Source organism: Sturnira hondurensis, unplaced genomic scaffold (genome assembly GCF_014824575.4).
Source record: "Sturnira hondurensis isolate 20B ecotype Veracruz unplaced genomic scaffold, ASM1482457v3 Scaffold0013559, whole genome shotgun sequence".
Taxonomy (NCBI): domain Eukaryota; kingdom Metazoa; phylum Chordata; class Mammalia; order Chiroptera; family Phyllostomidae; genus Sturnira; species Sturnira hondurensis.
This window is the reverse complement of record NW_028086190.1, coordinates 580,505-594,733: the sequence shown is the minus strand read 5'-3', so window position 1 is coordinate 594,733 and position 14,229 is coordinate 580,505. Positions and strand designations below refer to the sequence as shown.

At 36.6% G+C, this 14,229-nt stretch overlaps 1 protein-coding gene across 1 annotated transcript in view; it reads left to right on the top strand.

Annotated features, from left to right (window-relative positions):
- FOCAD (focadhesin) overlaps nt 1-14,229 on the top strand; it is a 330,364-nt gene that overhangs the window by 91,852 nt on the left and 224,283 nt on the right. The window contains exons 9-11 of the mRNA XM_037061968.1: nt 1,829-1,916; nt 5,199-5,401; nt 11,074-11,334. Of these exons, the coding sequence (XP_036917863.1) occupies nt 1,829-1,916; nt 5,199-5,401; nt 11,074-11,334 (552 nt within the window). The remainder of the gene's footprint in view (nt 1-1,828; nt 1,917-5,198; nt 5,402-11,073; nt 11,335-14,229) is intronic.

The following is a 14,229-nucleotide window of genomic DNA, read 5'->3' as shown; positions in this document are numbered from 1 at the left end:
AAATTCCTGTGCTGCTTTTCTTTTTTTGTGTTCTTATGTACTTGGAGAGTTTGAAATGAAATTGAGGAAAAGATAATGGGAAAGAATAGTGTGATGGTGTATACTGTAAGTGTATGTGTTTCAAAATGCATTTATTGTTTTCAGATAGGTAACAATTGCTTCATGGTTGTTGATGGTATTTTAAAATGACTATATGTAAAATCCAAAAACACAAATTAGAATATATTTCATTCAAGAATATTCACAAATTAATTTTTCTCTTTAGTTGGGTTTTTGAAGTCCATAAACAAGCACTTTACAAGATTTTGCAGTTTGATTAATTTCACCTTTTTAAAGAGAGATTTTAAAAAGAGGGAAAGAAACATCAATGTAGGGTTGCCACTCATGTGCCCCCTACTAGGACCTGGCCTGCAACCCAGGCATGTCCTTCGACTGGGAATCAAACTGGTGACCCTTTGGTTTGCAGGCCGGCACTCAATCCACTGAGCCACACCACCCAGAGTTAATTTTACCTTTTTAAATGTATAACCCAGATTTATAGATATATATTTATTAATCTGTGCCAGAGTTGATAGCACCTCCAAGACTATGACTTCTGAATGGCTCAGACAGTTTTCTCTCAAGTGTTTCTTTGACGTGGCTCTACCTCACATATCCTTTTTTTCTCTTTACCTATCCTCTTTATTTATAGGTATTTCTCTTCTGTAGGCACTTCTGTAAAATATCAGAATGAAGTAATTTTAGCAACATGTGATGGACCTTTCTTCTTTAGTTCCACAGTACATTAATTTTCTCTGTATTTAGAATCCTCAAATAACATCTAATGTCATTTGCATCTTATTTATTGGAACTTAATGTGTGTAGCCTTCTTTTTTTCATTTTGTTCAAAAACCTAGTGAAATTAATAATTTTAACTTTCTATGGTTATTGCTTTGCTGCATTTAAATATGCTTAATAAATTACTATAACTTATAAAGAATACCTGCCTCCCTGGGTACTAATGTTTCTTTTATTATAGTATGATTTATTAAAATTTGTTTAGTGTAATTTGTTATGCAAATTATATAGGTGAATCATGTCTATATTAGGTAAGTAGACAATTGAACTACTTTTCAGAAATGAAATATTCGTAAATTAAGGATTTCAGGTAGTTTTCAGTGGCTTGCAAGGATTCTGTTTTTAAAACTTGTAGATATATTGTGTTAAGGTGTTATCCTCTCATTTTTTTTGGCCTCTTCTTGTTCAGATATGATAAGGTTTGGAATTTATATATGACTTCTCAGGCATTCACCAGTTCTTCCTTTAGTAGAGCAGGTGCACTGTAGGTGTTTTGTATACAGTCATCCCTTGGTATCCTTGGAGGATTGGTTTCAGGACCCCTGTGGATACCAGCCTTAGTGATGCTCAAGTTTCTTACGTAAAATAACGTAGTTTCTGCAGATAGGCTATGCACATCCTCCTGTATACCTTAAATCATCTCTAGACTATTTATAATACCTAATACAATGTAAATGCTATGTAAATAGTTGTTATAATGTATTGCTTAGGGAATAATAGAGAATAATGACAAGAAAAAGAAGTCTGTACCTATTCAGTACAGGTTCAACCATCGTAGGTATTAAGTACATAGTAAATGTCAACAACAACATAACATTTTAAAAAAGATATTGATTTGTAGTTGGTTGAATCTGTGAATATGGAGCCCATAGGTATGGAGGGGCAACTGTAATAGGTTTATAATCTTTCATATAGAATATACTCTTCCTGGATACATGTTATAAAGCCGTGGCTCTGGACCTCTCAGCAGCTCTTTTGTTTTCTTCTTCAGGATTTTCCTGTTGAACTGGTCATGATCGGAATGGCTTTACTGCTTTTACAGACTCCAGCAAGTCAGCAGAAGCCCATCTTAAGTCTCGGTAAATAAACATGTACTCGTTAGAGTAAAAAGTAAATGTAACATACGTGTTGATAGTAGTCACTTGAACTATATATATCCTGTTGTGCTATAAAATCCTGTATATTTTAAGTTTCCATTCTGGAAATTTTTGAATTATTCCTTATCACCTAGGACCTTCTTTTTCTTGTCCAACAAGGTTCCATGTGTCAGAGCCTACTAAGTATTTTGGCTGTTTGTTAGGACATTTTAGTGTGAATCATGTAGCAATGACATTGATAAATATATTGAAGGGCATATCACCTATTAACNCCATCTTAAGTCTCGGTAAATAAACATGTACTCGTTAGAGTAAAAAGTAAATGTAACATGTGTGTTGGTAGTAGTCACTTGAACTATATATATCCTGTTATGCTATAAAATCTTGTATATTTTAAGTTTCCATTCTGGAAATTTTTGAATTATTCATTACCACCTAGGACCTTCTTTTTCTTGTCCAACAAGGTTCCATGTGTCAGAGCCTACTAAGTATTTTGGCTGTTTGTTAGGACATTTTAGTGTGAATCATGTAGCAATGACATTGATAAATATATTGAAGGGCATATCACCTATTAACAGTTGTACAACATACTCAGAATAGCATAAAACCCTTGAAACAAAAGAAATGTTTAGCATTCATATTTGTTTTTAAAAAGTAAGTACCCTTACTATTCAAAGCTCTTGCCACATTGGACAAGATTTAATTTATGGTTATTGTATTAAGTAATGTAGAACAAATGAAAGATAACATTCTTCTTACTGTCCAGTGTGATTTGAAGAAAAGTGAGGAATGGGCCTAAAGGGAGGCAAAAATGTTCTGTTTAAGAATAATGTGGTAAAGAATCAAGGTGGCAGATTAGCAAGTCAGTCACACCTTTAAATGCAGCTTTTACATTAAAGTTGCCTGGCTTTATTTGGTCCAGTATAATCTATGTGGTATTGGAGACTCTGTCTAAATTATGTTGTATAGAAGCCCTGGCCGGGTGGTTCAGCTGGTTAGGTTAGAGTTTCATCTTGATATGCTAGGGTTGCAGGTTCAATCTTCTGTCAGGGCACATACAAGAAACAACCAGTGAATGCATGCATAAGTGGATCAACAAATTGCTCGCTCTCTCCCCCCCGCCCCTTTTCCCTTTCTCTCTCTTTAAAATCAATAAATTAAAAGAATTAAATTGTTGTATAGTGGAATGATACATTGATACATTCCCACCCTCATTTTAGGAACATGCTTGAGGTAATTGCCGATTGTGTAGTTTATTATTCTGGGCATTTTAATTCATTATGGTTTTGAGGGAGAGTTGCTCTGGCACTTACAGTCTACACTGGTAGCAGCTTTAGCATGTGGAAGAGCCGCTTGACTCTCTGGATTTGATTGGTTTCTACCCGGCTTTTGCCTATTGGACTTACGCTCGTTTGTGCCCTCCTCACTCGTCCTTTTTTCTTAGAGCACATGCCGTCCTCCCATTTGTCTGGTTTCCGAGTGCTGCTGCTCCTGACAACCATAGGTTTTTAAACAGCTTTATTGAGATATTATTTATTTATCATGAGTTTTACCATTTTAACTGTAGAATAAAGTGTCCTTTCACTAAATTTGCAGAGTTATGCCACCAGAAGCACAATGCAGGTTTTGAACATTTCCATCACCCTCCCCCCTGGCAAATGTCTGTGCCCACTTACAGTTAATCCTCAGTCCCACCCTCAGCCCTGGACAAGCACTAATGTGCCTTCTGCCTCTATAAATTTGCTTTTTGTGAATACTTCATATAAATGGATTTTCTTTTTTGACCAAAAGAAATTTCAAAGCTGTAGGGAAACCCCATTTTTAATTCCTAAGCTACACTCTTATTGTGTTTCGTGTGTAACAGGAAGCTACAGGCCCAGCCACTCCAACGCTTTGATTTGCTGGATATTAGAGTTTTTGTTTCGTAAGCCCATGTCTTTGGAAGTTAATTTAGTTAGATTGAACAAATCATATTGGAAATTACTGAGCCAGTATGTTTTGTTGAAAAATTAAGAAGAACTATTGTTTATTATACAGGGAACAAGTATTCACAGAAATAGAATAGCCAAGAGTATATTGATTTTTTCAAGTTTGAAAAATGTACCACATTAACAATATTATGCTTCTTAATTATTAACCCCAGCCTTGATTGTAAATAGCAATTTATAAAAATGCCTGGAAGATTTATAATATAGAATATATAAATATTTGTATTATATGCATTTCCTGCTTTGTTAAACAATGAATTTTTATCATATCTCAGAGACAATTATGTATTAAAACTAGTATTTAGGGAAAAATGTAAATTAATAGTGTTAGAGAAACAGTTTCTCTGTTTCCTCTAATAATATGAAGTACTTCATACTATGTTTGTACTTCATATCATATTCAGGTTTGACTTCCAGGTGATTTAATAACAAATACTGGCAACTCACTGACATGATTTAAGGCTTGTAGAGTTTTTTGTGTTTGTATAGTGGGCATATCAGTTCATTGTTTTGATAATTTATTATAGCTTGGAAGTCTATCAATAACATCACTCAGTAAATCAGGGTTCATTTGGAAACCATGAAAAACGTTCATTTATGCCTTCATTCAGTCTGCTGTTAGTCTAGGGGAGACCATACATTTAACTGAGTCATCGTACATTTGCTCATATGGTTCTGATGTGGAAATTGAGTTTCCATGTTAAAAAAAAATCATTTGTGAAACTGGGTTTGACTGGTATGCTGTTCATGAACTTTGAGACTTTGCTGATCTGCTTCTTAGTAATTAAAATGGAAAGATAACCCTGCTTCAGCTTGTGTATTTACTAATCTCTTCATATAATTCTCAGCTGGGCTTGTTGGGGAAGCACATATATCAGTCTCACTATCCACTGACCAGGAGCTCGGTGGTCTCTTGGCTCTGTTGAAGGTGGTGGAAGGATCTGACAGAACAGGGACAAAAGGTCAACTGTATTTTAAAGAAATTTGTATTGGCCAAAAAAAAAAAGAGTTGATTTATACTTTGATATACGATACGTATTTTTTCTAAGAATATCATCAGGTTTTCACTTATATACAGAAACAAATTGCTTTAGATGCTAGTTGATTTTTATGTTCCTTTTATTTCTAAAAAGATAAGATTTATCATCTTATTTATATGTCTGACCCAGTTGTAAAGGGCTAAGAAAACTTCTTGCATATCACCCTTTAATAAAATAGCATTTTGTTTAGCGTGGCACTAATTTTTAAAAACACCAATTGTTGTTTCGATAAATAGCTTTGAAGCTCCTCTCTTTTGCTGAGGGTCAGAAAATTCCGAAGTCGTCCTCGCTGCTGGTAGTGCCAGTCCTGCAGGTGCTCTCCTCTACTGCCTTGGAAGACTGCGTATCCATGCATGAAGATGGTCCCTCGAGGCAGCAGTTGGCTTTGAGACTTTTGGAAACAGTACAGCAGGAGTCCTATAGAGATGACCACCAAAAGGTAATGAAGTTCATCCTTGGTTTCCTTAAATAAAGGTAAACTGGTAATACGGATTTACGTGTCACTGCAGATAACCTCACCTTCTGATGAAGTATGTGTTTGGATATAAACTGTCTTTGTGGACTTCACTGTAATGTCAGGCAGGCAGTTTTGTCCATGTTAGTGTATTTTTCTGGAGAGTGAGAGGGAAGGATCATCCTGTTGTAAAATAAGTTTTGGAAATGCTGTATAATTTTACCCTCATTGAGGACATGCTTTATTGATATTTTAGAGAGAGAGGAAAAGATGAAGAGAGAGGGGGAGAGAAATATTGATGAGTTACCTCTTGCATGCACCCTGACCCGGGACTGAACCCTCAGCTTAGGCCTGTGCCCTGACCGGAAATCAGTCCTGTGACCTTTCAGCTTCCAGGTTAAGGCTCCAACCAACTGAGCCACACTGGGCAGGGAAGAAATGCTGTGTAATGTATTTTTCTCTTTCCAGTGTATGTTAGTAATTAAAGATCCTGAGTAATCCTGCAGAAAAGGAACTAGTTCTGTTTGACCCAGTGCTTCTCCCACTTATTTGACCATGAACTCCTTTTTTTTCTAGTTATACTGTTTAGTAAGGGCAGCCTATTGTTGGATCTGGGACAGTCCACGGTGGGAAATCTCCCTGATCTTCTGGGATCTTTAAGAACTAAGACTTTGTTTTTGAATATGGCACCTTGGACCACATTCCCTAACATACTGGTTGTTGGTGTCTCCAGTGTGTGCCCCTGCTCTGCTGCCTTCATTTGGAAGATGGCAGGCCGGTCACGCTCCCTTCCTCCTCCTGCCTGCTAGGCCTACCGATTCTGCCGTGTCAGTCTCACTGTTCCTGTTCCTTTGTACATTATCGTGTTGTGAGTGTCTGGATAATGGCTGGGTTCTCGGCCTATATCCGTCAGACCGTCTCTCTTTTGCTGTTTCAGTTTGTCTTCAGTGAAACTTACTGCTTCCCAATTATTACTTTTATGGGGATTGAATGAGGGTACAATGAGATAAAACTGGTGAAGCATCTTAAGTCTCCATGGAGAAAGGAATTATATAAATGCAAGCCAGGGCCATAGTTGTTCCACCTGCAAAAGCAGATACCTCTAGTATTGTTGAATGTCCTAGCAGCAGAAATCCAGGCATTATTCTTTGTTAGAACATGCAGCAGAAACTAGCCTATAGGCAAATTGAATGTATCCTGTAGCTTCTGAAATTCTTACTGTTTGACTGAATCTTTAAAACTTGAAATATGTAATTGATTTGTATTAAGAGAAAGAAATTCTTATGTCTGCCCTAATTGGAGTATAAAACATTTAGCCAAATTTTTCTAGTGGCTTTTTACCTTCCCTTTTGACTTGCCCATGCAGAACAATGATTGGATTCTGAATGGGGCTGGGAGCTTGGCAGGATGTACTATGTTTAAGAGTTCTGTTCCTTTAAATCATAAGTGATATGTACTGAGGATCACCCTAACTCTAATACTAAGGTACTCAGCTTACTATTTGCTCAGGTGTGTGAATCTTATTTATCAACACTAATAGTGAGGCTCTGTCTTCAGCAGCTGGGTGAGACAGAGGAGGGAGGAATACTGTTAGACCTATAAATACCTCCTTAGTGGTAGTGTGGTGCTTTCAGGCTTTGAGTAGATATATGATCGCCCTTTTTAAAAATTTAAGCCTTTTGGCTTTTCTTCTGTACTTCTCCTGGATTCTATATTCCAGACATACTTCTAGTTTTTTTTTAATTTCTTTTTTAAAATATATATATTTTAAAGATTTTATTTATTTACCTTTAGAGAGAAAGAGAAAGAGAGAAATATCAATGTATGGTTGTTTCTTGTGAGTTCCCTGCTGGGAACTGGCCTGCAACCCAGGCATGTGCCCTGACTGGGAATCGAACCACGATTGTGTGGTTTGCAGGCCAGCTCTCAATCCACTGAGCGACACCAGCCAGGGCTATACTTATAGTTTTAACATGCTCCAAAATCTCCAAGTTTTGTCCAGAATCTTTGCCTGACCTATTTATCCTTTAAGACCCATCTAAAAGTTCTCAGCCTCCCTGAGGCAGAATTAATTACTCTTCTTTGCATCCATAGCACTTTACTCAGTAATGTTTTGTTTAATTAGGCAGCTACGTATTTGTACCTCCAACTATGCTATGAGCTCACTGAGGGAAAGAATCTTGGCCCTTTTCATGCTTTTCTTTATTTTCCAAGCATGTTAATATTTAAATTGTAGCAATTGTTGAAATTTTTTATATTTTTTCCACTCAAAATATTTCTGCTTTATCTTTTTTAGCTGACCATAAATGAGAGAATCAGAAATATTTTAGCTAATTGTTAAATTAAATACTATTTTCCACTTACTTAAAGAAATAGGTAACATCCTAACTGATCTTAGCATCCTTTACATCTGACCCATTGTTTAGCACCTGGTAGACATTCAGTAAATTTCTTTTCAGTGAGCAATGTCTGCTTCTGGTAAGATCATTTTACCATCTTGATTTACTATGGAAAGACCGTAGTTGTTTTTGTTTTTATTAGTTCACTGTAGATTGGTGACTCTGACACAGAGTGTTTGACTTAGAGCTAGCGCAGTTCCGAGTTCTTCTGGGGAACGAGAGCAAGAGTGCCTGCCCTGTGCCCTGCAGTTCTGTATTGCCTATCCTGTGTCCGAAGTGTTGATAACCATGAAATAAAACACATTCTAGTTTCTTTCTACTTTTAAGAATTAAAAAATGTAAGATGCCAAACTAGGCATTCATCTCTTTCAAATAAAAAGTTAGTATAATCTGATAAACGTAACATTTTTGAGTACTGTGTGGAAAACAGGATCCTTTTCTATTAGGCTATTTGTGTTCTCCTAGGTTAAAAAAAATCAAACACTGCTTGTAAATTCTAAAGTGCTTAAAATCTTGCTGCCCTTGCCCCCAGAGAACGTGGCAGAGGTGGGTAGGGGGAGAATGCACCCGTGTTTGAGTCAGGGTTCGGTCAGGAGGCAGAAACCACTCTGGTAATTTGAACAAAGGAAAATTTAATACAAATAATTATTCATTAATAAATAACAAGAGTTACAGGGAAATAGTAAATTAGTAGTAAGTTGAAGTAAACTGCTTTCTTAAAAGCTTTTAGTTGAAAGTTAAAAGGAATTAGTAAGTCTTAGATCTTAGGCTTCCATCTTTGTGTTCTGATTAGCATGGATACAGAGGATGGTGTGGGTTATCTTTTGACAGTAACCAGCCACCCCCAAGCCTCTCAACTCTTGAGTAGATTCTTCATAAAGGTAGACAGCAGAAAGACTCACCTGAGGCTTTAATCTAATCCAGGCTTCTGTTTCTGGTCTGGTGAGTGATTAAATCCCTTCTGACAAAACATATCTTAGAGGCCTCCAGGTTTGAGTTTCCATACCCCTTCTCCTGATCAACTCTTGCCTCCTCTTTTGGTAAGCCTGTTTTAGTTACTATGAGGGGATGAGTATTATACTTTAAAGCTAATGAAAATCTGTATTGTTTTAAAATAAAGATTCTTAAGTCTTTTACATCCATAAAGGGTGTTTTACTACAACCATGTAATAGTCATTGAAATGCTAGTTTTGTATGGCTTTTCTTTTATTTTTTGTTGAGATATAGTGCCTCTACCATAAGCCCCTCTTATTTGTAAACACCCACTTTCTGCTCTAAAACATAGCCTACTAGCACATTCACAGGTCCTCCCAGGGGCTGGAGGGCTAGGATTTGGCAGCTGGTGCTGAGAGAAAACCCTTTGTTGCCTCCTTGCCCTGGGACTGTGCCAGGGAACACCACCGGTCCCTCCTTGGACCGGAGAGACTGTCCCGTGATATCTTACTCAACACTGTGCCTTTCTCCTGCTACTCTAACTTAAGGCAAGCAAACAAGAAACAGAGCCCAAACCTGGACATAACAGTTCAAGTAAAGTAGGATTTCTTTTCTGTTTCAGTATATTTACTGATACATGTCTGTGTAATATTGCTTTTTTTGACTTAATTTATGGCTCATGGTGATTTCCAATTATTTTCTTTTATACTCTTATCTACCAGTTTTATTTTTCTCTCCTAAAGATGACACTGATAATATTTCCCTGTATTTTGCAACTTTAGATACTGTGCTAGGCACTTGATTCATATTATCTCATTATCTACCTCAGTAATCTTGCAAGAAGGTAGTCATAACTTTTGTTTTACAAATGAAAAAAGCCTGCTTCGGGCAGACTGTGTAACAGCTAATAGTTGCCATGGCTGTACTGAAATCCTTGTCTTTGAAATCTCAAGTCCAAAGCTGTTTGTTACTAGTCTAAAGAAATTGACTCTAGTCTTTAATGAATTTCATTTTAGGAAAAAAGTATTTATTTATATAGGTATATATAGAGGGGACTATAATAAATTTAGGTATTTGATTTTAAAAATTTATAATTTTAATGAATTATAATACATAAAAATGGTTCAAAATGTATGAAAAGGTATACAATGAGTGGTCTCCTTCTCACCCTTCTTGGTTGTCCAGTTCCCACCCTGTCAGTTCCACCCTCTCCAAAAGAAAATGAAACCTACGGCCCTGGCTGGTGTAGCTCAGAGGACTGAGTGTCAGCCTGTGAACTAAGGGGTTGCAGGTTCGATTCCTAGTCAGGGCACATGCTTGGGTTGCAGGCCAGGTCCCCAGCGGGGAACTCTATGAATTACTAAAATCCATTGAGCTGTTAATTTGAAAAGGATGGATTTTGAGTTATAGCTCAATAAAACTGTTACTTAAAAAATTTATAAAGCATAACTTTTACTTCCCATTCTTTCAATTGTTATCCTTGTCTGTATAAGTCAGTCTCCAATAACAAGATGGTTATAATCTAGAGATTTCTAATTTATATCTAATTATACTCTTAATTAAATTATTTTATTAGCAGGCTATATCTAATGCTTCTTTATGTCTGTGGCTTCTCCTGAGCCATTTGGGTACACAGTTCACCTTGGCAGAGTTCTGTTCATTCTCTGTCCCTGACCACACTGTTTGATTTCTGAGCAGCCACTTCAGGTTGACTTAAGCATAACATCATCTTGGGCTGTCATTTCAGTTTAGAACTGTCAGGCTATTTCTTATTGCAGAAGGTATTCACAATTATAAATGAATTCCTGGGCTCCAGCTGAATCAGCTCTGTTCCTGTCAACATACTGTCTATTATAAAAATAAATTGTTCTCAGTCCAAGTTTGCCATTTGCCCAGGGCTGCCTCTTGCCAGCGTCTGGAGCTGGGCAAATGCAGTGTTTTTGTTTTTGTTTTCATTTCCTATTTTCCCTCTTACTAGAGAATACTTTCTTAGGGATAATGAGTTTTCCAAACTGTTTTGCCTCTGGATCTTATTTATTGATTCATTTTTTTTTCTGCCTTAACTGGGAGTGAATGGTAAACAAGAGGAAAAGTGCTGATAAACTGTTCTAGAGTTCCTTGTAACAACTGCTTTCTTCTTGTGTAATTCCTTTAGTTCAAATATGTGCAGAGAGGGTTGGGACAGGCATTGAAAATTCTGTATTCATTTTGTTGGGAGGATTTACTTCTTACAATGAAATATAAAATATAAATGAATGTCAAATACATTTCTGAGCAGTACATTTACCTCATTTTACTCATACCTTTTTTGCATTTATTTTTCAGCTGTCCTACAAGCTGGTTGTGTTTCCCATAACCAGCGCATATGGTTCCATATGTACAGCCTGGAGGATCCTTGAAGTAATGAGTGAAGAGTCTGCAGTGAGTGACTGGTTGGCCTCAGTAGAGTCCTTGCTCCCTGTTACTACTGTGATCCCTGAGCATGTTTTTCTTCTGCTGGTTCACCTCCTTGTTGAAGATAAAGGACGAAATCTTCGCCAGATACTGAAGGTCACTACAGAATTAGCCCAAGCAGATTCTTCTCAGGTAATAAAAGGCAATAATGAAGCAGTTATGGAGGTTAAAGCTTAACTACTGGAATTATAGGTCGTTCTTACTTTGTGGATGATTTTTAAGTCATGGGTTGATTTTTTTTCTTTTTTGCTATCCTTATTTTCCCAATTGGCTTTTTTTTCTGCTTACTGAGTTATATATACTTAATGATGTAAAAGATCTTTAATGAAAGCATATTTTGCAAGGAAATTTGCAAATGATGCTATTTTGCTGTTTTTGTTTATTGGTGGATTTGTGAATTTGTAATTCTTCTGTTAACTTCTTGCATCCTATTACAAAATGCATATTTCTTGGGTAGATGCAAAATAATTGAGTTTAAAGGTAAGCATTATGATGCTATATGATAAGCATTATCATATGATATGATCCTATATGATAAGCATTAATCTCTTCTTAATTTGTTGCAATTTGATGCTATCTTTAGTCATTTGATGAACTAAAAACACTGGGTTCTTGCTATGTATGGTATTAATCGACATGCTGAGATATGAGGATAAGTAGTCCTTATCTGCACAGAACTTGTAGTATAATAAGAGAACATTTAGATATTAGACTCTCCCCTCTTTAAACTAACCGTATATTTAGCATAGTATTCTAATTTTTTTCCATTGCATGGGGTCTGTAGAATGTATTTCCTGTGAAAGGAGTTTTTCTAACCAGGTATGGTGTTTTTATTGTTTTCTGTTTATTAGCATCTGTGCTTGTATTTCTTTTCAAGATGATGAGGAAAAAGTCCATCTCTTTATGGCAAACTATGTGTTCCTACAGGGAAAAACTTGGTAGTGAAGGTGGATAGATATTTAAGATATGAAATTAATGTGTGTGGAATTAATTTTCATCAAAGAAATAACTGCTGCTACCTCACAAAGAGTTTTCCTTGTGACAAGACCTCTTCTGGTCTGATTCTGCAAGTGGGTCTGTAATGTGCTCAAAGTACCTTTGCCCATGGTGCTTTGTATGTATAATGGGACTCATTTCAACTTGCTTTCAATTTTATTTCTCCCTTCACCTTCCTTAATGATCTTGCTTCTACCCAAATGTTTTCTTTCAGTGTTGACATTTTATAGGAAAATCTCTTTAGAATAGTTATCACCTAGATACTGTCTAGAGATTATCTAAAGAAGTTCCACAGTAGGTTACCTGACCTGTGTATGGCACTGATGTAAAATATGTATTGCACACAATGCACATGTGTGTTGATACTCAGGAAATTCATTGAGTCTTTGAAATTCTAGAGCAGTGATTGTCAGCCAATAGGCAGTGGCTGAATTTTTAAAACATAGAATACCTGACTATGTAGTCAGGGGCACTGACCTCTTTTCTCTGAGATTGTTAAATACAAAAAAATGATCACAGCCAGCATGATAATAGCTGTCCAATGTGAATGAATCAGAAGGAATGAATCAAAAGGTTGAAAATTGCCCTACTGGTGTAGCTCAGTCGATTGAGTGCAGGCCTGCAAACCACAGGATCGCGGTTCGATTCCCAGTCAGGGCACATGCCTGGGTTGCAGGCCAGTTCCCAGTGGGGGACTCATGAGAGGCAGCCATACATTGATATTTCTCTCCTTCTCTCCTACCCTTCCCCTCTAAAGATAAATAAATAAAAAATAATAAATAATTTTTTAAAAAGGTTGAAAAATTGCCATGTGATAGTTTTGGTTAGAAGTGATAGAAACTCATCTGTTCTAAACTTTTTATTCACTCTAGAATTTAGAACAACCATGGTCTAGACTGTGTATTCATTTCAAAGTTTATTTCCTCTGTAAACTGGTGGAAGCCCAAAGTCTTATAACCTGTTATTCATGATCCACAAGGAAGAGACTGGTAGAGGTTTTGGATTGGCTTTGCCTGGGTCACGTGCCCACTTTGGAGCAACCATGATAGCAAGATAATGGGTCACTTTAATTGATTATCCTCAGTAGAATGGAGGTGGATAAACTGTCAGGGTCCTGAAGTTCTCTACTGCCACCAGGATCATGTAGAACAAGGGAGGGATGGATTGCCAAAGAAAGAATAGTTTCCAGGTTTTTTAAGGAACAGTATGCAAAATAGGAGAAAATGTGGAGAAGAACTCCCTAGTTAGCATTTTGGGGACACTGAAAAGCTGTAAATGAGTTTCAGGTGTTTCAGTTGTGCTAACGTTATTCCTCCACCTCTCAGCTCTCAGGTAGCCAGGTAGTAGTGTAAGCTTGGGGTGCTAGAAGCTCTTAGCTGGTAGTGTCTGGCCACCAGGCTCCTTCTTTTTTTCTTCTTACTCCAGCATCCTTATACACATTATTTTTCATTCGTGCCATGAAAGGAAAAGATTGGGAAGCATGACCATCCAGGTTCACTTATTTATTCAATAAATGTTTATTAAAAAGCAACGTCATAAATTGAAGTCAGTATTTTATACTTATGTTGATTACTTCTTAGTTTTGAAGGAAATGAGAAAAAACACCTGGTGTAATTGTGCTTGTTAAGATGAATGGCAGGGCGAAATATTTAAATATAATTAGTTACACAAGTTCATGCAGAAGCAAAGGCAGTGACATCAATAGCAACTTGAAAGTGGACTTACATGTTTTGAAAAGAACAAATAAGTGTCCCAGAAGTAGGATATAGTGTTTTTTCCTCACTTTTCTTTATGAAGTGACCATGTCATTATTTCACTGTCCTTTAGCTATAAGAGAAAACAGCCAAAAAGAGAAGACTGAATGTTTTGAAAAGGCGAGTTTTCTGATTGTGAGTAGGTGCTTCAAGTAAATTCAGTTGAAATGAGTTAGGGTTGTAATTTATTATTGAAGGAGTGTTATGTATTTCATGTTGACAGACTTACATGAAATGTATTCATAGTTCATGTGTTTATTCTTACCTCATAGAAAGC